This window comes from Mastigoproctus giganteus, chromosome 7 (genome assembly GCF_048544385.1).
Source record: "Mastigoproctus giganteus isolate SK-2022 chromosome 7, ASM4854438v1, whole genome shotgun sequence".
NCBI classification, from domain to species: Eukaryota; Metazoa; Arthropoda; class Arachnida; order Uropygi; family Thelyphonidae; genus Mastigoproctus; species Mastigoproctus giganteus.
The window spans coordinates 85,571,649-85,596,632 of NC_143581.1; the positions used below are offsets into that span (position 1 = coordinate 85,571,649).

At 36.1% G+C, this 24,984-nt stretch overlaps 1 protein-coding gene across 3 annotated transcripts in view; it reads right to left on the reverse strand.

Annotated features, from left to right (window-relative positions):
* Positions 1 to 24,984, reverse strand: part of LOC150083041 (CCR4-NOT transcription complex subunit 3-like) — a 592,625-nt gene that overhangs the window by 310,533 nt on the left and 257,108 nt on the right. For all 3 annotated transcript variants that reach the window (XM_090377751.1, XM_090377752.1, XM_090377750.1), the window contains exon 8: positions 12,059 to 12,210. In XM_090377751.1, coding sequence (XP_090233877.1) covers positions 12,059 to 12,210 — 152 coding nt within the window. The remainder of the gene's footprint in view (positions 1 to 12,058; positions 12,211 to 24,984) is intronic.

The following is a 24,984-nucleotide window of genomic DNA, read 5'->3' on the forward strand; positions in this document are numbered from 1 at the left end:
TTACTATTCTACACAGTATAAAAATGATTGGAGAAGCTTGGAAAGAAATTCCATGTAAATCAATTAATAACTCATGGAAAAAGTTATACCCTAACGCAGTTCATGAATATGAAGAATGCAATGTGACTGGGTAACAAAATGAAATTGTAAGTCTTGCAAAAGAAATTGGATTCCACGAGTTGATAATGGGAATATTACACAATTGCTTGAATCAAGTGCAAAACCACTTACAAATGAGGAGCTAGCAGAATTATAACAACTACCACAGAAGAAGAAGCCGAAAATGATGACGTGATTGAATTAGCCATAATCCTTAGCCACCAACAGATGAAAAAATTAAAGGAAGCAGTTAAGAAAAGTGATCAAGCATTTGAATATTTTTGTGAGAATGACCCTCTTCACGATCATGTATAAAAGTTAAGCATGAAGTTAAAGATGTAACTAATGGCTAGAACACAATTTTATCTCAAGGAGAGAAAAAAAAAAAAAAAAAAAAAAACACAACTCTGGATTTATTCTTTATTCGTAAAACTGAAAAATAGTGCAACTTCAATAAACTCTACTTAACCTTACATTGCTTGACATATTATAATAAAAAATATCTAATAAAATAATTCCCATTTTTCATTTCCTTCAATCCATTGTTTCCTATGTACAAGTCCATAATCACATTATGAAAATTTGGTCCCCGTTTTAAGTGGAATTTTCTGGAACAAATTATCCTCGGATAACAAGGACCTCTGTATTTCACATTCACATATGAGGAATTCTGTAGAGAAGTGGAGGCCAAAAGTTTTTCAAACTCTAATAGGGAGCTTAATGACTGTAATGACTAAGAGAAAAGTGTAGTAGAAATTGGTGAAGTTAATCATAAGAGAGTATATATCCCATCCACCCCAGGGTGGATGGGATCTATTAGCCATCATCCTTAGTCATAATTATGAGAGCATCCTTCGATTCAGGGGAGGTCCCAACGGACTAGAGAACTGCCAATGTATTCCCAATTCACAATGGGGGGGTGGGTGACAAGATCAATTACTGACTTGTTAGTTTAACTTCCATTCCGGGGAAAGTAATGGAATCACTGGTTAAAGAAGCAATGCAGGATCATCTAGACATGACTGTTATAGTTTACATTACAGTTCACATACAGCATGGGTCTGTTACGGGGAAATCTTGCCTGACCAATTTCATTGGATTCTACAATGTGGTCACAAAGGAACTGGATGCAAAAAATAATTTTGATATCATATGCTTGGATTTCAGGAAAGCTTTTGTTCTGTTGCATATAGAAGGCTGCTGTACAAATTGGAGTAGTATGGTATTATTGGAAAGTTGCTGCTATGGATAAAAGGATGGTTGAGTGGGAGGAGGCATTGCTCATTGCGGACTAATGTTATTAGTGGAGCCCCTCGGGGTACAGTGTTGGGACCATTGCTGTCTTCTACATTAATCAATGATATTGATGAAGGTAGAATAGGCTAAATGCCCAAGTTTGGCACGGAGGTCGGCAGCGTTATTAATGATAGTAACGACATTACACTGCTGCAATAGGGTATAGAATAGTGAGGCAGAGAGGTGGCAACTGAAGTATAACATTGACAAATGCAAAGTACTGAATATGAGTAATGTATCAAGTGTGATTTAAGCAAGCTCAATGTTGATGGGATTCTTCCTCGTGCTCAGATTACACACTTAAAGGGGCATAAATTCAAATTGAGGAAAGATAGTTACAGAACACAGATGTGTGGAAATTTGCCTTTAGTGAGAGAGTGGTTGATTGCTGGAATAAACTTCTACCTGTCATTGTCAGGTCATAAATTCTGTCATAAATTCAAGGAAGAACTAGACAAGATTTTGGAGCAAATAGGAAGTGTGGTTTTTTTTTTTTCTCTCTCTCTTCACCGGTGTTTAGCTGTTAGTTTCTTCTGACTGGATGTTCTTGATGCAATTCAAGGGTTTTGCATTTGTGTAGGCCAAACTGAATCCTGAAGTCGTTGCTAAAATCATCAGTAATCTGCAGTAGCTGTTGAAGTTGATTCTCAGTTACAGCATAGAGTTTGATGTTTTCCATGTATATCAGGTGAGAGAAGGTCTTCCTTCCTTATTTTAGGGTATACCCACACTTGCTCTTATTGAACATGGCATGCAGTGGGTTGAGTGCTTGACAGAACCCTAGTGGGCTCAGAGCATTTCCTTGGAAGATTCTCTCAACTAATGGGTATCGGTCTGGTCATGATATTCTCCACCTTGATGGCGGTCCTTCATTTTACCATGGTTGCCTCAAGAAGTGTGTCACTGTTGGGTTGACTTGGAAGATCGTCAGTGTCTCCATCAGCCAGCTATGGGGCACATACGCGAAGATGGGAGAAATCCCAGGAGTCACTAGACCCTCAACATACTTATACCTATAGGGCACAGAGTCGAAAGCTTTACAGTAGTGGATGTAGGCCATTTACAAGTTGCAGTGCTTCTTGTAATGTTGCACCATAACTGCAGTATCAATGTTTAATTGCTCCTTACATCCTTTGGTCGTCTAGTTACATCCCTTTTCCTGTTGGATGCGATGTTCCAGGCTCTCCAAGTGGTCTGATATCTTCTTAATTATGCAGTTTGTCAGGATCTCGTATATTGTTGGAAACCAGGTGATTGGTCTGTACTTCGTTGAGTTTGTTGTGCCTTTGTCCTTAGCCTTCAGGAGCTTTGATTCAAAGACTCTGGGAATGTGTCAGGGTTGCCTTGTTATCTAGGTAAACTGCATCACTATGTGCCTGTGTGTGTATGCAGCTTGTACCAGTAGTTATGGACATTATCTATTCTTGGAGTTCACCAGTTCTGAACCTTCCTGATCATCTGTTGCACTTCTTCCTCCCAAATCTCCCATTCTGTCATCTCTTGTATGTTCTTGGTTTTATTCCTTTCAAGATCTGTCCTGGAGGAACAACACTGAAGGCTAACTCTGATACTCTACAGACTCCGCAAGTGCCTTCTGGTCAGGGGGCCCACTGCCTTCCTTCTCCTGTTGTTTCATGTTCCTGTAGAAGGCACTCTGGTTTTCATCAAATATCCTGCTGTCTGTTTTCCTCTGGGCATGCTCCCTCTAACAGCAAAGGCTCTTGCTGAGTGCCAGGATTTTCTGCTTGAGGGTATCAAAGTATTCTTCAATTATCTGATTATAGGACTCTTGTTTTCGGTGAATGCTATCTTCCTTGAGGATGGCCTTCACTTTTGTTATCAGCTTCTTCTTCTTCTGTTACTCCAATGATACTGGGTCAGTTGGCATATCTTCATACTATCTCTTCCAGCTTTTGCTGTAGTCTTCTTTCACAAGCTGGTGGTTCCTTGTCTTTGCATAATGCTGTTCTCTGGTTTCCCTTCCACTGATCCTGATGGCTGCTACAGCACCACAGTAAATGGATGGTGTCTACTGTTACTCTGTTGTTGAGATAATCTGGTATTATTCCCATATTGAGGTGGTCTGTGACTTGCCACAGGATTCTGTTGGTTCTCTGTTTCAGTATGGTGTGTATGTTTGTGGTGTATGAATGCTGCTAGGCTTTCCTTTCACTCTTCTTGTATTCTGGATATCAGAATTTCATCTCTTTCCGTTTTGACAGCTCTAGGTTGTAGTTCTTGTACTTGCTGTTCCTCCACCATTTCTGGTACCACTGGGTCCGTATTCATTGTTTTGTAGTTGGTTGTTCACATCCTGCTTGATTTTTTCCAAGATTTCAGGAGCTACGAGGTTCTTCTCAACAATGGTCTATCTCTGGTCTGCTATTCGTTGTTCAGTGACCAGAACAGTTGAGAATTGTTCCAAAAGCTTGGTGAGTAATTTTGTCCTGTACATTGTCTTATCTGTCTCTAGCTTCGTAGTATGATCGCACAATGAAGGAATTTATTTGGATGCTCCACTTTGTGCATTACCCTCTTCCTTTCTGGCTGAGTATTAGTGCAATTGCACAGGAATAACTTCCAATTGTTAGCATTATTAGCATTAGCAAAGGCATACGATGCAAGAAAGCAAGCTTATGCAGCATCAGCCAAAAAAAAAAAAAAAACAACCCTCCCATTTCACCCATCCATTCATTCCAAATGCCTATCCAGCTGGACCTTAAATTTATTTATGCTATCAACTTCCACAACAAAAGATGGAAGTCTGTTCCACCAATCAACTACCCGCTGGCCAAAGGCAAATTTCCTCACATCTACACTACAACTGTCTTTGTTTGGACTGGGTGGTCTTGCCCTTGCTCACAACTGGGTGGTCAGTTGTAGTAGCCATACAGGAGACAGCGTCACTTGCTTCACTGACATCTGTGGGATGCTGTCTCCTCTGTCTAAGTTCTGAACATGAGTGACTTTATCCTGTGTCACAGTATATACAGTATATTCAATACTTCTACTTCCCATTTTCATCCAGCTTTGGAAGTGGACCTGCTGTTTTTAGCTTTGGCATCCAGTGTTCTGTAGCAGTTATGGGAGCGACACCATGTGGCACCACTCTCTGCCTCAGCAGTCATTTCAACCCTGGGGAGGTGGATCTGATGAAGCGACTTTCACGATTCCGCCCACATGGATTGTTGCTGTTGTTTCCCCACTTATGCTTATTTGTTTGCAAATGCATGATTACATTGCATTTTCTGTTGCTTGAAATTGAAAAATGACATCTATATACAGTAAATAAGCTACCTTTTCCAGATTTTACAATACATGAATAATCTTGCATATGTCTTCTAAAATTTTACATATTTATTTGACATCTTACTGAAAAATCAATGTCAATTAGCTTCCCACCAGACAAATATTATGAAACAAATGTACACTACAGAGAATAACAGTATTATCTTGCATTTTTGCAATGTACACTAGCACACCTGGTGGGCAATTCATAAACAAATAAGCAAGAAAAACAAATTTTTAAAAAAATTCCAATTTTTAACATGGTTTTACTATTTTTTTCAAAAAAGAAAATAAGAGACAAAAACAGACCAATAAATTTCATTAGCCTTTAACTTCTATATTATGAACCATAAAATGAAATATACAAATAACGAAATTGCACACAATCCGCCTCTATAATGAATCTCTATATCAGGGGTGGCCAATAAGTTGACCACAGCTTTAATTTCGGTCAATCACGACAGATTTTAAATATATATATAAAAAATAGATTAGTCAAAATCTAAATGTTGTTATTATTATTATGCGCTTCACTACATACTTGTATTACAAATCCGTTGAACCAGGTGACTACTCTTGTCACCGAGCAGCCGCTAGGCTTGTCTAGTGAAAATTCACGCAGTTATGTTGTGAAGAGCATAGTGTATGTGTTGAATTCTTATTTAGCTTACTTAATATTAATAACTGGACAGTACTTATACGTTAATTTAATACCCTTTGATTTAAAATGAATACTACAAAAAAGAGTAAACATATCATTTTCATCAAGAGTGGGAACTAGAATACTTTTTTGTAATTATAAAAGAAAAATGTTGTTTGATTTGCAATGCTTCAGTGGGTATAACCAAAATAGGAAATTTAGAAAGGCACTTAAACACACTCCATGGTAAATACCAATCGGATTTTCCGCCTAATAGTGACCTTAGAAAAATAAATTAAAAGAACTTAAATCCAGATTATTCCCACAACAAAATTATTTCATGACACATATTTTACAATCTAAAGCAGAACTGTAGCATCATTTAACGTGAGTCATCTTCTTGCAAAAAAATGCAAACCATTTTCTGATGGTCAGTTCATCAAAGATGTATTTAGAAATAACAGATTCTCTTTTTGAAAATTTTAACAAAAAAAATGAAATTAAAAGTGCTCTTCAAGATCTGTAATTATCTCAAAATACTGTGATGCAAAGCATCGAAAAAATGAGTAAAAATGTGAGCGAACAATTGCATGCTCACATTGCTAATCGTGTGTCCTTTTCATTACAAATGGATGAATCTACAGATGTCAGTGATATAGCTCAATTGCTAGTTGTTATTCGTATGGTTTTCGATGATTCTGCCACTAGAGAAGAATTGCTGGGTGGTTTCATTAAAAGAAAGAACTAGGTCTTGATATATTTAACACATTCAAAAATTTTATTGAAAAAATTAAATTACCACTATTTAAGCTCGTATCAATAACAACATATGGAGCTAAAGCAATGACGGGGCATTTTAATGGATTCATTGCATTGTGCCAAAAGGATGATGAATTCCCAGATTTTTTGATTTACCATTGCATCATCCACCAAGTGTTAGCCAGCAAAAAATATTAAATACTAAAAGTGTTATGGACATAGCTTTAATAATGAAAATAGCAATAAGAGCTTAATTGACAGTACTCACCTCAACTGATCTGCTTAGTTACATGGTATTGAAGTGGAAATGAAGTTTAAAATAAGTTAAAATAAATAAATATGGAATTGTTAATTAAAATTTGCTCAAGGAAGAAGAAGTGCACTACCTCTTCCCTGTTTATTTATAAAATATTAATATGAGAACAAGGCGAAGCCAATAGTCAACAACAAGCGACTTTCGTGTAAAACATCTTCGGTTGGTAATGACAGGAGAAAAGGAATTATGTATTTAAAGAATTCCTATGTTCCCATAATGCATTTCAAGACATGTGAGAACCTTACGTGCATAAGGTTCCAGACTGGTGAAAGGTTGGTTGGCAGTTTCGTGTTTAGAACGTTAAATTTAGTGTTATGGCGACACCATTCTATGACAAGCGTCACGTGTTGGAAGATTTTGTAACTAGGTCCTAATTTAATAATTGCAATGGCTGAATCGATTAGGGAATTGTGGTTGTGAGAGTGAACGCGTTGTGTAAGATCGGTGCTGGCTTGATTAGTTCTAAAGCTATTATGATGGTAATAAACATGTGTATTGGAAGTTTTTGTGGTGCTGTATTTTGGGTAGTGCTCCCAATGTAGCATGCGTTACAACCGGATTGACATTTAATTCAATATATAACATTGTTGATGCCACTTATTGGATATTCATGCATCTCTTTATATGTATTAAACATGGTCCCTAATTTATTGTACGAAGAAAATATTAACATTATGTCTGTATTGGCAAACACTTGCCGAAGCTGTTTGGCGAGTCCACTGTGCTAGGAGAAGACAATGCATGTGTTCTGTTTGGTGCTATGATTATGTGGGTTATTGACATTATTTCTTGCAAGAGAAATTGTGTGTGGGATTAGATGTGAAGGGCATTTCCTAGCTATGAATTTCTTTGTAAGATATTGTAGTTCTGTGGATAAATCGTCCTGCAAAGAACTAAACTTAACGGCATTGTAGATTTGATTGTAAAGAACGGAATTTTTTGTACTGAGTGAGTGATGCGATTGAAAATGCAAATTTTTTTCCTGTGCGTGTGTGTGTGTCTTTTCTATAGATTTTGGTTCCTAGCCTTGTGCACATTTTATATATTGTGAGGTTAGAAAGTTGATTTTATTGTCAGTTTCTATTCCAAGGGTATATTTTAATCTTTCGTGTATTGTACTGAATTTAATAAAAAGATTATCAATGGTGGCTCTGTTTCCTATTAATAACATGTCGTCCGCATACCGCATGTAGAGCTTAATACCCAAAGGAAAAAGTTGGAGTACTTGGTTTTCGATCGTGGATTTCTGATAAGGGAGCTGAAATTCCCAATCCTATGGGGAGACCAAACATTTGGCCTTGAAAATCGAAGTGCCTAGCCTCAAGTAATATCAAGGTGAGTTCTAAAATGCTGTTGATGTTAAGGGAAGTGTGATTAGCTAAAGTGTTGTCGTTAGGAGTTCACGTAAGGATTGCAATGTAAAGGGTAAATGTACGTTGGTGTATAAAGAAACGACATCAAAGGAGGCTAGGATGTCTTCCCCAAAAATTATTGCAGTGTTTATATATTCAAAAGCTTGATTGGTGTTGCTGACTTTAAAACTCCTAACGATTTTGAAAGCTTGGCAGATGACATTAAGACACAAACTTCACATAAATTAAAATTTTAAATACATATGAATTTAAAATAAGAATTCTGAATTGTATTTAATTTTAAAATTTATAAACATTTCAATGGGTTGATTAACATTTTTAAGCATGGCAATGAAATTCTTGAGATTCTTGATCGCAGCACATTTTGAAGGAAAAAAAGTTGATCATATCACAAATTAAGTTGGCCACCCCTGCTCTATATAATGGAATTGAGGAAATAAAAATTTTTATGGGCTTTATGAACTTTTAAGGGGCTCACATCTGGTGAGTATGGGCTTGGCAAATCCAGGGTCCTGAGCTGGATATCATTATTTTTTTCTTTCTTGCTTTCTTGGTGATACCCTTCTACTTTCTCTCTCTCTCTCTCTCTCTCTCTCTCAGGGTAATGTGGGAATTTTTTTTTTTTTTGGCTGGTGCAGCATAAGCCTCAGGCTTCCGTGCACTATATGGTTAATAATAATAATATTAATTTATAAAGCAGTTTTTTTTTTTTTTATGAAAACCCCAAACACAAAAGGTATCAAAACCTATAGTACTTAGTACCGTGCATGGGTTGAAGGGGAAGTATGGAGGGAGAGGGATGCCGGAAACTTTGCTCTAGAGACTAAGCATGGGTTTCACCACTTCAAGCCTCCAATAAGCAAAGTGGTGGTATTTCACCGGTTGATGAAAGTCATCTACCACCTACAGTTGCCATTTTTAGGCACATTCAACATAATATATATATATCCTTCTTATCGTCTGTCCATCCACAAGTAATGGAGGACTCCCAGTGGATGGATTTTCATGAAATTTTATAGTATGTTACTGCACATTTACCATAAATGTATCAAGTACTTATTTTTAAGCTAATATTTGTTCTGTAGGTGTATATAAAAATGTTTACAGTAATTGTATGTATTTTCTAGGTGATTATTGTTTGTTATTTGATTTTAGGAGCATTAGCAACTAAGGCCATATTGCTCTGGGGGATATACGGTGGTCATTCCCTGACATTTCCGCATCCTCTGTATTTGGTGGTCACGGGCTCGAACCCTGGTCTAATCAAGAAGTGTGTGCTAGGTGATTATCAGTCATCTTGTATGATGAGTGTGTTTCTGCAAGTAATACAAAAATAGAACAATAGTGTTAAATGTGAAAATTATAATTAGTACATAAATAAATTACTTAATAAAAATAATATAAATTTATTCAAATTTTTTAGAGGATATGGCAGAAAACAAGAAGCTTCTGCAGAATATAATTTAGGCAAACTGGATATAATAATGAGCTTTGTGGAGGTATTCTTTTACAAAACCATTAGCTTTGAAGACATAATAATGTTCAGGTGCAAATATAATGATCTTGAAACAAACCTCAACACAAATAACCTCCTCATAACAAAGTGCGAAAAATTAGGACCCTTCAGTTTTGTTATAAAGAGCTTTTACTATAAAACTAAAAATTAGAGGTCAACTTATTCTAAGAAAAATAACAGAATCCGTTGAAAGGTCATAATAACAATAAAATAAAATAAAAATTCTCAAGTTCAATGACAAATAACACAAATCTCAATATAAAAGCAAGATAATTTATCAGTTATGACTGAATCAATCAATCAAAACTGCTGAATATTTGAAAATTGAATATTGAAAATAATCAAAAAATATTATTAAATATAACATTTTATATATTTTATAACATATATAAAATGCTATATAACATTTTAGGCACTATACTGGTATCCTTGACTAATGGCTGGAACTTATGACAATGAGGTATATGCTTGGGGGGGGGGATAAAGATTTTTCAAGAATGTGCAGAATATTGGCTGATGACACAATTAACCAGGCAAGAAAATATCCCATCATGCAATCAACTGTTTTGTATTGGTTAGCTGCCAAGCACACACACAAGTGTTCTTTTTTCTCAGTTTTCATCAATTTACTTGCAGTTTGGTTTTTAATTTGTGTTAATATCAAATGCTTATGGCAAGTAAAGGAAAAAATGATAAAAAAGAGAGAAATACAATACATTTAGTGATGAAAATAAAATTAAGAAAACAACATAAGAATGGTAAAACAGTCTCAGACTTAGCACATGATTTAAAATTATCCCATTCTAAAAGGGGAAAAAAAGCATATTTTTCAAGCTTTGATAGAATTGCCACCAATAAAATCTGCAATAATTACAAAAAACCGAAAAGGTCCCATAAGCGGAATGGAAAAATTGTTAATGATTTGAATGGAAGATTATATATCTTCAAAAACATATTCCATTAAGTTTCGTGGCTATCCAAACTAAAGCATGCAGTCGTTTCGAAGAATTAAAAAGAAGGGACGGTGACAGTTACGACCAGAGTTTTAAATGTAAGACATAGCTGGTTTGAAATTTTCAAAATTATGAAAAGTTTCATAAAGTGAAGATAAGTGGGAAAGAAGCAAGTACAAATTGGATAGCTGCTATCTTCAAGAATGATTTGTGTTGTTTAAAGAGGAAAATTATTTTAAAGAACAAATTTTTAAAAGTGGACAAAACCTGTCTCTACTGGAAGACAGTGCCTGACCATACATACATTCAAAAATGGTGCCTGACCATACATACATTCATTATGTGTGCATACATTTCTATATGAAACCTTAAAAGAAATAAAAGTCCATCAATATTTTGGTACCTTATATTCATTTATATTTATTATTTTTCATTATATACTTGCATGCCCTTAATATTTTTGTATGAAATTCAACTAACGACCAAAGTGGTGGAACAGAACCCCAAGATAAGTTAAGGGATACCTGTATACAGAGAGTAAGCATGAAATCTCTGTGCATCTACTTCTACTGCAAACAGTGAATTTTAAAATGTTTTTCAATTGCAAAAATTGTCAGACAACATTAACACCAAAATTGCATTTTTGTTTTAAGACAACTTTAGTTTAACTTTATACAAATAAGATTTAATTTAACTTTAATTTAACTTTATACGAATTAGAGTAAATAATGGAAATGGTCTGAATGTGACTGTAGACTCATCATTTGCAAATACATGTGCCAATTACAAAGAAGTAATGTCTTCTTTAGGATTACGGAGATTGTAAGGATTGTCTTTATAGTATATTAACCAATTTGCTACTCCAAAAAATAAAAATCAGGGGACCACAGTGATCAAATATACTTTATGTTATTCTCTTACTGTAAACATCGTGCAGTAATGACATGGAGACAAGGACTGTGAACAGCAGCACTGTCCTATCCTATTAGAGTTAGCCACAAATAATTTCACTTCATGTAATTGCATAATGTATGGGTAAACTACTATACAGCAAGGGTTCACATTTGACAGCTACATAAAAAAACATTGGCCAATTATTCAATTTCATATTACAGTACACCACGTACAAACTTTATCAAGTGATAATGTCTCCTGATGCACATTAATTGCTGACTAAATGTGGCCATTCCAACTGACAACACAATGCTTTGTCCATATAAAAAAAAACAGAATATCCTCTCCATTAGCTTAGCAGTGATAGTAACTAAACCATCAACAATATGCACCTGTTTCTTGCCAGCAGTTTCTCTTAATTCGTGCAATATAAGTGCAGGTGCAAATCCTTTTTGAGCACTTCACATGCAGTGGTATATTATGACTGTGTGCTATGCCAATATATGAATCAACTTTTTTTTTTTTTTGTGACTTCACAATATGCAGTCTGAAATATTCTCCTTTCTCTTCAGTCAGCACGGCCAACCTGCTAGATCTTGAGCATCTACTGGAGAACAAGCAAATACACTGTAATTGAACTTGCTTGTGCAATAGAAATAGTAACAGAAATTTTGAGCAATTGAACTTGATTGTGTTTTCCATAATACAATGGAGAAACTTTGTTGACTGCCTTTGCTTTTCTGGGGAGGGGGAAAGGGGAAGGAACCACAATAAATGTCACAATTTTTTTTGCCAATTTTTCAAGATTTATACGGAGTTATGCATTTTTATCTTTCAGTAACGTGCACAGAGATTTATGCTCACCCTTTAGTTTAATTAGAGAGAAAAATTTACTACAACAATTGCTATAATAACAATCAGTACCTCACTTATTTTGGAATGATTTGTTATTCCAGGACTAGGTACAGGGGAACTTGAGTTTGTTGATATTGGTGTTGTGGAATTGACAGCTGAATTCTCTTCTTCACTGGTTGGTACTGTTTTAGAGTCAAACTGAGTATGGTCTGTAATGAAAACTGTTAGGAAATTGGTTACGGAAATTTTCAAAGAAAAACAGAATATATTTGTAGGAAATTAAATTGATTTGTTTATCTTACATACTAGCATACAAAGGTGTAAAAATTATGAAAAGCTTATTTGATTTACAAGTTACAGTGATTTTCTACTATTTCCTCTTTTACGCAAGCTCATTGCTGTTTTGTGCATCATAAACAGTAAACCAGATGGGGGGGGGGGAATCATGACAATACTCATAAGACAGCTGGGTATTAATATTCCTCATTCATTAATTTCCTTATCAATCACCAATGCTACAAGGTTTCTAATGATAAAATATAATTTTGTGCAGTAACTCTTTTTTGCAATTTTTACAAAGCCAGTAAAACTCTGTAAAACTTGCAAATTGGATGGATTAGATATTTCTCAATGAATCGGCAACAACTTTATGAGATTTTAAAAACACACTCATAAAATATTCATAATGCAAAAGAATGCATCAGCCTATGATCAATTTTACTAATTTTTTTTTTCTCCCATATCTTAAAAATACTGGTCTCACTACAAATATACTAAACTCTTCAAAATTCAGTGTGGAGGGTGGGCAGATTTTAAAATTTTTCCAAATTTTAAAGAGGTATATCTAAAGGTTGAGCAGTTCTACATGAGCATATTTCAATAAATATTAAGAACAAACAACTGAATTTATTTACATCTATAATATAAACATATACAGGGTGTTTGAAAAATGATGGTCAATAATTTAAAGGTGAAAAGTAAACTAAAATTAGCAAAAAAAACGTCCCAGTGAACTTCGAGCTGCAAATGAACCGTTTTCGAGATACTGCACACTTTCTGTTAAGATCCACCACTGATTATGGGAGCACTAGTTTAGCAAAAAGCTGTGAATCCTTTGCTAAGGGTGGTTTTATTAAACTAAGAAAATACATTTTTAATTTTTGGTTTCAACGCCACAGGATTTTACAGCTGTTACATGATGTTACAAAAGGTGTTCGAAATGCTGTCCCTGCATCCGTATGCAGCTTTGTAGTCTTCTCTGCATTGAGTTGCGAATCCTCTCAGGCTCTGGGTCATTTCTGATTTGCTGAAAGGCTCCTTCAACCTGACACTGCAATTCCTCAACTGTGTGTTAATGTCAGAAGTGTACACCAAGCTTTTTACATGACCAGAGATACAAAAATCCATAGGATTTAAGTCTGGTGATCTGGGAGGCCACATTACAGGCCCACCTCTACCTGCCCACCATTGACCATACCTTCTAGTTAGATACCGAGTCACAAATCAAGCAAAATGTGATGGTGCACCATCATGCATAAACCACATGTTCTGGCGTTGCTGAAGTGGAACATTATCATCATCGAGGAAGTCTGGAAGAACATTCTGCAGGAACTGAAGGTACAGCTCTCCTGTTAGCTTGTTTGACAGAAAGTGTTGTCCAATTAGATGGTCTCCTAGTAGTCCTGCCCAGACATTCAATGAGAAACGTTGCTGATGTTGTGACTCGTGAATTGCATTAGAATTTTCGTTGGACCAAATGTGGCAGTTATGAAAATTAAAAATACCATCACAACTAAACCCAGCTTCATCAGTGAACAAAATGTTGTTTAAAAATTGGGGGTTCAGGACACACTGTTGCATCCACTAGCAGACGTTCACTCTGGGAGGGTAGTCTGTATTGCTGAGACCTTGTACATGCTGGATAAGGTATGGGTACAGTAATTGGTGATGTAAAATTCACCAATGACTCAGTACACACTTTTGCAGAGCAACCATCCTTGTCGAAATTCCTGGATGTTGTTCTATTCATTCTAACACCCTTTCCTCGACATCAGGTGTTATGCTTCTGGGCCTACCTGCTTGCACTCCACGTGTGAAGGGCCCACATTCTCTAAGGCATTGATGTACCCTGATGAATGTGCACTTGTTGGGCTGCCTTCGGCGGGGAAATGCTTCTTGGTACAAACGTGCAGCCTTGAGTGCACTGCCGTTGGCTTTACCATACATGAAGTGCATGTCCACATACTCTTCGTTGCTGTAACCTCTTTCCATGTTGACTATCCTTTGACAATTACTACCATGCCTGCTATGTCTCAGAGTCTCAGAGCATTGAGAGAAGGGAAAGAAAGAGAATGAGCATAACCTAAACCTAAACAAACAAGTTAGTGGTGGATCCCAACTAGAAATGTGCAATATCTCAAAAATGATTCATTTAAGGACCCGTGTTTACTAGGCTTTTTTTGCATATTGTAGTCTGTACAGTTGAACTTTAAATTATTGACCATCACTTTTTGAAACACCCTGTATAATGACTATCCTGCCCTTTCATCTGTTTCTGTAGGGAGCAGTATTTAAACTGCAAAGATAATACATGGTCTTAATTCTCAGAGAAGAATAACCTTGCCTTTGTAATGGATTTCCATGGTATTGTGCTAGTTTCATCAGATAGCTTTTAGCTATATTAAAACTTTTAAACCTGATTTTGTATACACATGGTGGTAGCAGCAGCAACTCATAATGAACAATAACAAACTTTGCAACAGTCCTGTCATAGCAGGCCATTCTTTTAAACAAAATAGGCAATAATCTTTGGATGAGGCTATTCATTTGAAAGTAGTGCAAAACCTAGTTATTAGTTGCACAGGCATGTTTGTTTTGGTGGGAGAATAAGGACCATTGCATTATCTGTACAGTTTAATCATGCTGACTGCTAAAATAGATTGAAGAACGACTGTCTCCTTTCTGTATAGATTCTAAACGACAAATGCAATAGTTGCTAGGAGTCCAGATTGCTTTTTTAATATTTACGGATTGTAAAATGTTGTTCATGGTTTTTTTTTTTTTTTTTGTTGTTGTAAAATGTGCTAGATTTAAAAACATTTCAGTTGGAAAAGTGACACTACTTTTAACAGCGTAAATTGTTACTCTAACTTACTTATAAAAAACATGTCCAGTCTCTACAGGAACATGAGAATAGAAGTGTCTGCTAATATTGGTTGACCAGGACTGCTCACTCTTTACAGAGCAGAAGACTGCCTCCAGTGACAAAGTTAAGTGATTTGAGCACAAAAGATGATACTGTTATTGCATCTGTACTAATGATATTAAGATTAGGATATCTAAGGATTTAATTAATAAGTACAGAATAATGGTGAGAAAAACTCATGAGTTAGGATTGAAATTGAAAGTGCCTGCAATCCTACCCAGACATTATAGGAGGTAGTACATGATAAGAGCCATGTTGATCAATTCAGCTGTGGAGAATGTGCTGGGCTCATGGGGTAGAATTTCTATTCTTTCAGCATCGTCTGTGCTTGTTAATAGTAGACTATTTTTACAGGGGTGGTATAAACTTAAATAGAATGGGCTCAAAAATAGTGGGAGACCACCTTATTTGGGTTATAAAACTGCCAGCTTAGAAGGATACACAGACTAATAAATAAACAGTAGCGACAGGCAGAGATGAAAGCAATCCTTGCATTGCTTCTATTGGAACAAGCAGCAGCCCAGAAACCAAGATGTTAGTAATTTAAAATATGGAGAGCACAACGTGTACAAAACTGACGGACATGAGAGAGTGGGAGGAAGGGGGATTATGCTCTTAGTTAAAAAGCACATAAAATCTACAACAGTGCATCCAGTGGATGATGCACTGTCATAGATTCAGGGAGCCAATGGGTGGAAAGAGCACTTAAAGAGTCTAAGAAAGTTTGATGTGACACTGAGAAAACAAAATGAGGGTAGAAGTGTCTTATAGATCTAATGAGTATAATGAACTGTACAGACAAAGTGGGCGAGTAAATTAGAACATCTTATAATGGGGGGATTTTAACTTTCCAGACACTGACTGGTCCTCGGGAATTGGTCATTCGCACAGTACCAAGACTGTTGTGAATACTGAATGTTTGTTTCCAATACTAGCATTTTAGAGAAAGAAAAAAGAAAGCAATACTCTTGATCTGATTACAAGCAGTCACCTTTCTTGCATGAACACATTCTGATCACTGGGTGGCAGTGATCAGAATGTGTTCATGTGGGACTTGGTTAAAAACATATATACTGTCAAAGCCAAGGAAAAGGATTTTCGCTTTTGTAAAGATAACTACAGCAGTGTTAAGACAGTTTTTAAATTCTATGAAGTTGAACCAACCGATAGCAACTCCTAAATGGGAAATATCCAGAGATGTTATCGTAGAAGCTACTAGGATTTTATAACAAGTAAGAGACAATGTTCAAGGCTCAGATCTAAACGAATGTCAGATGAACTGATGAAACTCGTGACCAAAAAATTAAAATGCATGGGATACATATAAATTATCAGATGATACAGATGACTACACTGGATATAAATTAGTTAGCAATCAAGTCTCAAAGGAGGTTAGACAAGCAAAGGTAGATTACAAGAAGTCTCTGGAAAAGAATACAAAGAAAAGCAAAACAAAGACTTCTTTAATTATGTGAAAGGTAAAAAGGAAGAGACTGAATCACATTAGTCTGCTAGATATGAATGGATTAGCTGCTGATAATCCTGCAAAGGTTGCTGACAAACCAAATGGGTCTTTTGCATCTATATTCAGACACAAGAAATCTTTTAGGAATGGGAATACCAGAAGTGAGCCAAATTCTGGTTGAGAGTCTGGTTGAGACTTTGTTATAACTAAAAGGAAAGTGGAAGAAATTGTTCAAGCTAAATATAAAAAGGCACCACGGGTGGTTGAGAGTTACATTATTATATTAAGCCAGATACCCATTTGTGTTCCTTCCTTTTAACATTCACCAACCTCGTGCACGTGCTTCACTGTCTAATAAATGACCACACCCGGCACCATTTGATGTTCCATTGTAACGTTTTTTGTATATTAATGTCAGCCGATGAAGGGACCATTGTCTCCATATAGCAGAGATACAATTGTAAATAGTTTTAGTTTTTTGTAAATATTTGTATAGTTTTGTATTGCATAATGTTATTATTTGTATAATTAATAACATTATACTAATATGCTAAAATTGCATATTAGTATGACACAGTGATTGAAATCTAACCAGAAGACAACCTATGTAATTATTTACCTGTGCATTTGTAGTGCCATAATTGCCCAACCCTCTTCCCATTGGCTCGAATAATTATCACTAGGAGGAAAACTTTTTTAATTTATAGAGAGAGATGATAATAATAATAATAATCCTTCAGGGTCATAGATTGGACTAAAACTAAGCTGAAAGATATCACAAGGAAGACAAGGACAATGTTGACCAAGAGCCGCCAACACCAGCTGAAGTCAGACATGGAAAGACTGACAACAGTTCAGAAAGGAGGGGAAAGGGGCCAGATAGACCTCATCAAGCAACAGAAAACAGCGATTGCTAACCTGAAGGATTATTTCGAGAAACACACAGCAGCACTCTACCAGACCATAAAAACCCCACTCAACCTAAGCAAGGAGTCCCCTCCTACCCAGACAGCACAAATAAAGCTAGAAAAATGGGCAAAGAGGACACTCCATAGTAGACGCTACGACCTCCATCAAGATCGAGTAGATAAAATTGCTTCCATTGCATGGCTCACAAGAGGGACACTCTTCCCCGAGACTGAAGGATTCATGCTCGCCATCTAAGAGCAAGTAATCAGCACCAGAAATTATAGAAAATACATCACCAAGGAGCCCGGAGTGTTGGATTGCACGTCAATGATGCCACCTGGCCTCAGAAATGATCCGACACATCACTGGGGGATGCTGGGTGATCATCCAGACTGAGTACACTGATAGATACGACCAGGTAGCCAGGATCAAACATCAGAAGCTAGCAAAGAAATACCAGTTGATCAAAGAAAGTGTATCATACTACAAGTATGAACCCCAGGCAGTACTAGAGACTGCAACCCACAAGCTGTACTGGGACCGTGCAATAATAACGGATAAGCCAATACCGCACAACAGACAGAACATAATCCTTGTGGACAAGAAGGAAACCTATCTGATTGACATAGCAGTACCCAACACTGGCAACCTCAAGAAAATCCATGAGGAAAAAATCAGGAAGTACACAAATCTAAGACAGGAGATCAAAGATATGTGGCACATGCATCAAGTAACGACCATTCCGATCATCATGTCAACCACTGGTATGGTGCCAAAGACCCTACATAACAGCCCAGCAGCAATAGGTCTCCCAGCAAATACTACAAGGAACTCCAGAAAGTCGCAATCCTGAACACCTGTAGGATAGTTAGAGAGTTCCTTGACCAACAGTAACACCAGACATAACAACCGCCACCCTGTGTACTCGGCAGCAATACCCGTCACGTGGTGGAAACCCCAATCAGGGAGAAATAATATAAGAATGATAATAACAACAAACAGCCATCAACACCACCTGAAGGTAGCTCTCAAGAGGCTCACTATAGCCCAGAAAGGCTCTGACAGACCTCATAGGACAATAGAAAAAAAAAAAAAAGATTAAAAACCTGAAGGATTACTTCCAGAAAAAACACAGCACTAATCTAGCATGACATTAGAAAGATAGCCAAATGATACTGCACTCAACCTCAATGATGAAGATCCCCATTCAGACAGAAAAAATTAAGACAAAAAAAAAAAAAAAAAAATGAGCAAAGGCGGCGGCGGTAGGCACTAAAATTATATTCATCAAAACTATATAATAAAAAGGTTTCTAATGCATGGCTTGCCAGCGGGACACTCTTTCCTAAGACCAAAGCATTCATACTCACCATTCAAGACCAGGTAAACACCAGGACCTACAGAAAATACATCACAAAGGCCTCCAGAGTGACAGACAACACATGTCAACAATGCCACCTTGATCTATAAACAATTTAGAACATCACCAAGGGATGCAGGGTGAACACCCAGACGCATTACACTCATAGGCACGACCAGATCACTAGGATGATACGTAAGAAGCTAACAAAGAAATACCAACTGATCAAAGAAAGCATACCATATTACAAGTACAAACCTCAGGTTATGCTAGAGACCTCTACCCATAATTTGTTTTCGGACTGGATATAACCCTCATTTGATAAGAAGGGAAAAAACTACTTACCTGATCAAAATAGCAGTGCCCAACACCAGTAACCTCCAGAAAACCTATTAGGAAAGTTTAAAGACCTTAAACAAGAAGTCAGAGAGATGGTGCACAGGGAATAAGTAGTGACCATCCCGATCACCATCTACCAATGTCATGGTGCCAAAGGATCTACATAAGAGAGTAACAGCAATAGGACTCCACAGACAACACTTACAAGGAATTCTACAAAAAACACCTGTATGATAGTTGGCAAGTTCTTCAACCAATAATAGTAACTTCCACATGAATGTTACAGTACCGATCGTGGCATGAGAAAATCCATAAGGCATTTGTTTTCATTATTCACTTTTGAATAACTGGAGTTAGTTCCTTTAAAAACTGCTAAGATTAACAAGAAAAAGTGTCCTTATGATTTTTGACTGAATATTGCTGTGTTGTGATAACAGGCACAACTGCACTGTTACAAAAATATATAATGACATCTCATGGAAGTATGGTGCAAAATCATTAAATATGGTGACTTCGGTTGGATTATGTGGAAATTCTCCATAGACTACTCTTATGGAGTAGTCTATGGAGAATCCTAGTGTAAAGAACACTGCTTTAAAATATTCCCCAACTTCATAAAACTTGGAGTTCAGAAGGATTTTGAATGAGTTTTTATGGACAAATTCCAAAAAACATGCTCAAAAACACTGCTTTCATCACCTAAAAAGTTCAAATATGTGATCTGTATCCCAAACTCTGCAGGTATACACAGTTACACTGCAACCACTAGAAGTTCCCAGAATGTTCTGCACATCATTTACTGAAATCAAATGAAGCTGAGAGTCACCTTGGTTGATTCTAAATGTTATTTTTGTATTTATCTGTTTTATAATGTGCTTTACACACACACACACACACACACACACACACACACACACACACACACACACACACACACACACACACACACACACACACACACACACACACTTTATTTAGGAATTCACTTTTAAAATTATATTTACCCATACTGCACTATGAAAGACATCATTATGAAGGATAAGATATTAAATTAACAAAAGAATAAAAACAGTTTTTCTAAGTTGTTTATATACACTCCCTTGTAACTGACTTTAATCTTCAAAGAGTTCAAAGAGTCTTTTGCCACAGTATAATATATTCTTAAAGTATATACCATATCAAAAATGTCATTACTTCATACAATATGCCCCCCACCCCACCATTTGTTTACAAATGAATATATCATGAACAGTAAAACTAATGGATCAAACTTATCTGTGAAAAGATCTAAACATTTAGGAATTCACTTTTAAATTTATATTTACCCATATTATAACTATGTGGACAAATATAATTTTAAAAGTAAACCAAGCATAAATTTTCTTCAGTAAATCTTGAAAGGAGATAATATATCATTATATTAAGTCAATGACTATAGATGAACAGGTTAGTGCAAAGCATCATTTTAGTTCATTATTATGAACTAATTTATTAATTACTGAAATAGGTGAAATGGCATTGTTTTTGTTACGTCTCATATTGTGAATGCCTTCACAATACAAGATGCAACTGAGACTTTCAGCCCTAAACCCTTTTTAGTACTTTACTATTGCACACCGTCTGGCATCTCTCATATTGTGGAGTCAAACTTCATAACTGGGTTGTCACTCCAGTATTACCGGGGTACCTACCCACCCACCGACCGATGAGAGGCCAACAAGCTTCGAAACGGTGCCACCAGGATGGTGCTATCTGTTGAGAATAAATAACATTACTCATCTCTACTGGCGAAGTGTTGCTTATTTGAGGTAATGCAATATCAGGCAACTTGTGGGGGCATTCATAATGAGAAGTAACAAAAACTATGCCACTTCACCTACTTCAGTAATTTACTACAAATTAAAATAATGCTTTGCACTGAATTGTTCGTTTAGTAAATGTCCCATAGTTTGGGGCTTTTCTCAGCCCAAAATTCATATTGTTTAACTAAGTGCTTGCGTATTTGCTTATATGAGGTATTTTTTGGTGCATCACCATCTGGACATAGTATGCCATATACACGGTATCATCAAGTTCAGGAATAGAGATAAGCTTGCAAAACTAGTATCAGAAACTTAGTTTTGATTTCCTAGCTAAAGGAGAGTCATCTTTAGAAAACTGAAAATACCTCAGATTTTTATTTCATTGAGGTAAGAATGGAACTTTTAATATACTGAAATTACTTATATATTTTGTACATTCGATGAGGATATATTTGACTGTGACTATTATGTTACAGCGATTGTACTGAGAGGCATCCTCCACTCTTAGAAGATAAGTAATATTTTTGAGTGATCTATAAATAGGTCACCATGCAAAAAATATATAAACAAAAATGGTAAACAAACCAATAAAAATACACAACTAAGCAAAAATTTGTATACATGTATGAGGTGTGGCAATAAAGTTCCTGAACTTGGTGCTGTTGCAGTCATGTTCAATGAATTTGAAAATACAAGTGAAAAAAGTGGTATGTTGTAGTTCACACTTACTCCAACAAATGGTGGTACAGAGCTTGTCCAGTGGGCTGATAGGTTGCAAGTTAAAAATGTTTCATTACCATTGACATTCCACGTCACAATTTTGCAAGGGAGCAATGAATGAAATATATAAACAAAAAACTACTTTTGTTTTAAACTGGGAAAATCTGCAGCAGAAATGTATGAAATGTTAAAAACTATTTATGGTAATAAAATGTTGTCATACCAGTGTGTTTGAATAGTTTTGAATATAAGGGGTTCAAAGACAGACATGAAGATGTTCGTGATGACTCGAGAAGTGGGCATCTGTCAAACTCTCGAAATGATAACAGAATTTCAAAACTTTGGGAAATTGCAGAAAGAGATCATTTGACCTCAGAACGATGGCTGATGAGTTGGATATGAATAAGCAGATGATTCGTCAAATTCTGCATGAAGGCTCAGGGAAAGGAGGTCTGTGCAAAATTTCATTGCTTCTGTTGCATGGCAACTGAAGCAACAAAGTGTGTCATCATGCAAAGACTTCACCCAGAATTGTTCAAGACATTCCTAATTTCTTTGGATGTACTGCCACTAGAGATGAGTGTTGGGTGTTTCACTACAACCCACAGATGGAGCATTTGAGCATGCAGCGAAGTTCAAAATCCTCATTCAGGATCAAGACAATGCTGATCATGTTTTATGACAAACGGTGTGATTCACAAAGATTTTTTACTCAAATGGTAGAGAATAAATACTTCATTCTACATAAAGGTGTTTCAAATACTACTTAAGCACATTTTCCTGGTATGGCTGCAATTTCTACAGAAAGGCAGATAGTTCCCAATCATTCCACACTTGTTATGAAGACATTTATGACAAAACATGGCCCTGTACTCTCAGATCCAGCACCAGTAGACTTCTTTCCCAAGGTGAAAACTGCTCTCAAAGGAAATAGATTTCAGGATATTGAAGAGAAATAAAAACATAACCACTATACCGAACATCATCTCTTTGGAAAACTTTGCCAACTCTTTTCAGAAACTCTTAGAATGGTGTGATAAGTACATTCAATCAGGTAATAATTGCTTTGAATAAAAAAAAAAAAATCCATTTTTGAGCTCATTTTGTGTTCTTTTCATTGCACCAGTCCAGAAAATTTACTGCCCAACCTCGTCTACAATTTAAAAATTTAAATTATATATGAGGGTGTGTATATATATATAGTTTTTAAAAATTTTAAATTTTCTGAAAAGTCAGTGTCAGATAAAATCTGATTGAGTATATAAGGCTCAGTCAATTCATTTCATTAAAAGCACTAAAAAAAAACATAAATTCAGGCACAAATAAAATCCAGACATTCAGTAAGATTGATTACAGGTTTAAGCTGATACAATTTATTTGTAGTCTGCCCAATCATCTTTGTACAGGAAGTTCAAGATAAAGATCAGAACTCTCTGAAGTCCATAGTGATGTAATTCTCCGTGTGTGTGGAATCACATGAATTACTGCTGTCAAAACATGATGTTCTGATGCAAGAAATGCATTCAGAGTGGTATTCTCTATTTTATGACATATTCAGTGTTGAACCGTTTTGTTGAATACCAATTACGCAAAATGAAAGAGTTTGTAGTTTTCTAGGTACCTCACCCAGTCCACAGTTCATCATCTTTACGAGAATTCTGGAAAGACAAATTATCACGACAACAGGCCTACAGTAAGCAGGGTGTAGTATGATTCTCTTTAGAGAATATACCTTCCATAAACTTTGTTGAACAGACTGAGAAGTGCTGCAATGATTGAATAGCTATTTCTTTGAAGAACAAATGATATGATTAGATGTTGAGACAGAGCTCTAGATAGTTCAAGGACAATAAATTGTGTTGCTCATCTCCTTCTGAAAATAAATTTAACTTGTCTTTTCAAATTCATTTTAACCTGTGTCTTTTTGAATTCTTTTTTAATATATTCAAAAGGCTAACGTTTCAGCAAAAGTCTTCCCAAGGCTATGCCAATTTTTGAAGGATCAGCAATGCTCTGTCCCCCTCCATTTCACGATAAGTGGGCAATTAGTTAAACTGATTGCTTTTTATGAATTTCACATAAAAGGTCACTTCATTTATGGCTACTGGAACATATGCCACAGTCTTGCATGAGTGTGTTTATACTGAAATATTAGTTATATTTAGACTGTGGTGAAAGGTACTCCAGGCTTTATTTGGTTATCTTTTTTTTTGGAGGAGGATTCTAATTTGGTATACCTTCAACAGAATACCACATTTTTTGTGCACATGCTCCATCAATTCATCAGCAGAAAACCTTCAGATTAATTATGGTTCAAATGTAGCTAATTTTTAACAGGTGTTTTTTTGTTTTTTTTTTAACCCACCCACCCACCCTCAAACCCAAATGCTATTAAATTCTAGTAGTTCGTAATGTTTATGAATCATAGTCTGAAAGACAAGATACTGTTGTCAGTGGACTTGAATTTCTGTAAGTTCCAATTTTCAGGAAATATATGTGAAGGATGATTATTCCAGAAAACAGAGGTAGAATAGATAAATAAGGATGAGGTAAAGTTAGTTCAGTGCGACTGGAGTTCAATGAACTGATGCTGACTGCATGAGACACATCTTCAGATGTGGAGGAAAGTTGAGGAAAAGAAAATAAACAACCAAAACAGAAACTGAATATCTACTTCTGACCTTCATCTACAACTGAAAGTTACGTTACTGTTTCAGGTCTAAATGGATTTTGGATGAATTAATGAGGCTCGTGGCAGAGAAGAAAAGTGCATGGGATGCATATAAATTATCAGGCAACACAGAAGCCTAAGACAGATATAAGCTAGTCTGTAATCATATCACAAAGGAGATTAGGCAGGCGAAGGCAGATTACGAGAAATCTTTGGCAAAGGACACAAAAAAAACAGCAAAGAGTTCTTTACTTATGTAAACTCTAGAAGGAAGGGGATGAATCAGATTGCATAGATGGTTCGACTATTGATGATCCGGCTCAAGTAGCTGATAAACTGAATGAGTATTCTGCATCTACATTCTTATATGAGGAGTTATTCAAGGAGGGAAATGCAGGAAGTTTATCAAACTTTAACAGAGAGCTAAGAGATTCTGTAATAACTGAGCAAAGTGGAGAAGAAATTGTTGAAGTTAAACATAAAAAAGGCACCTGGGGTAGATAAAATCTACCCAGTTATAATGA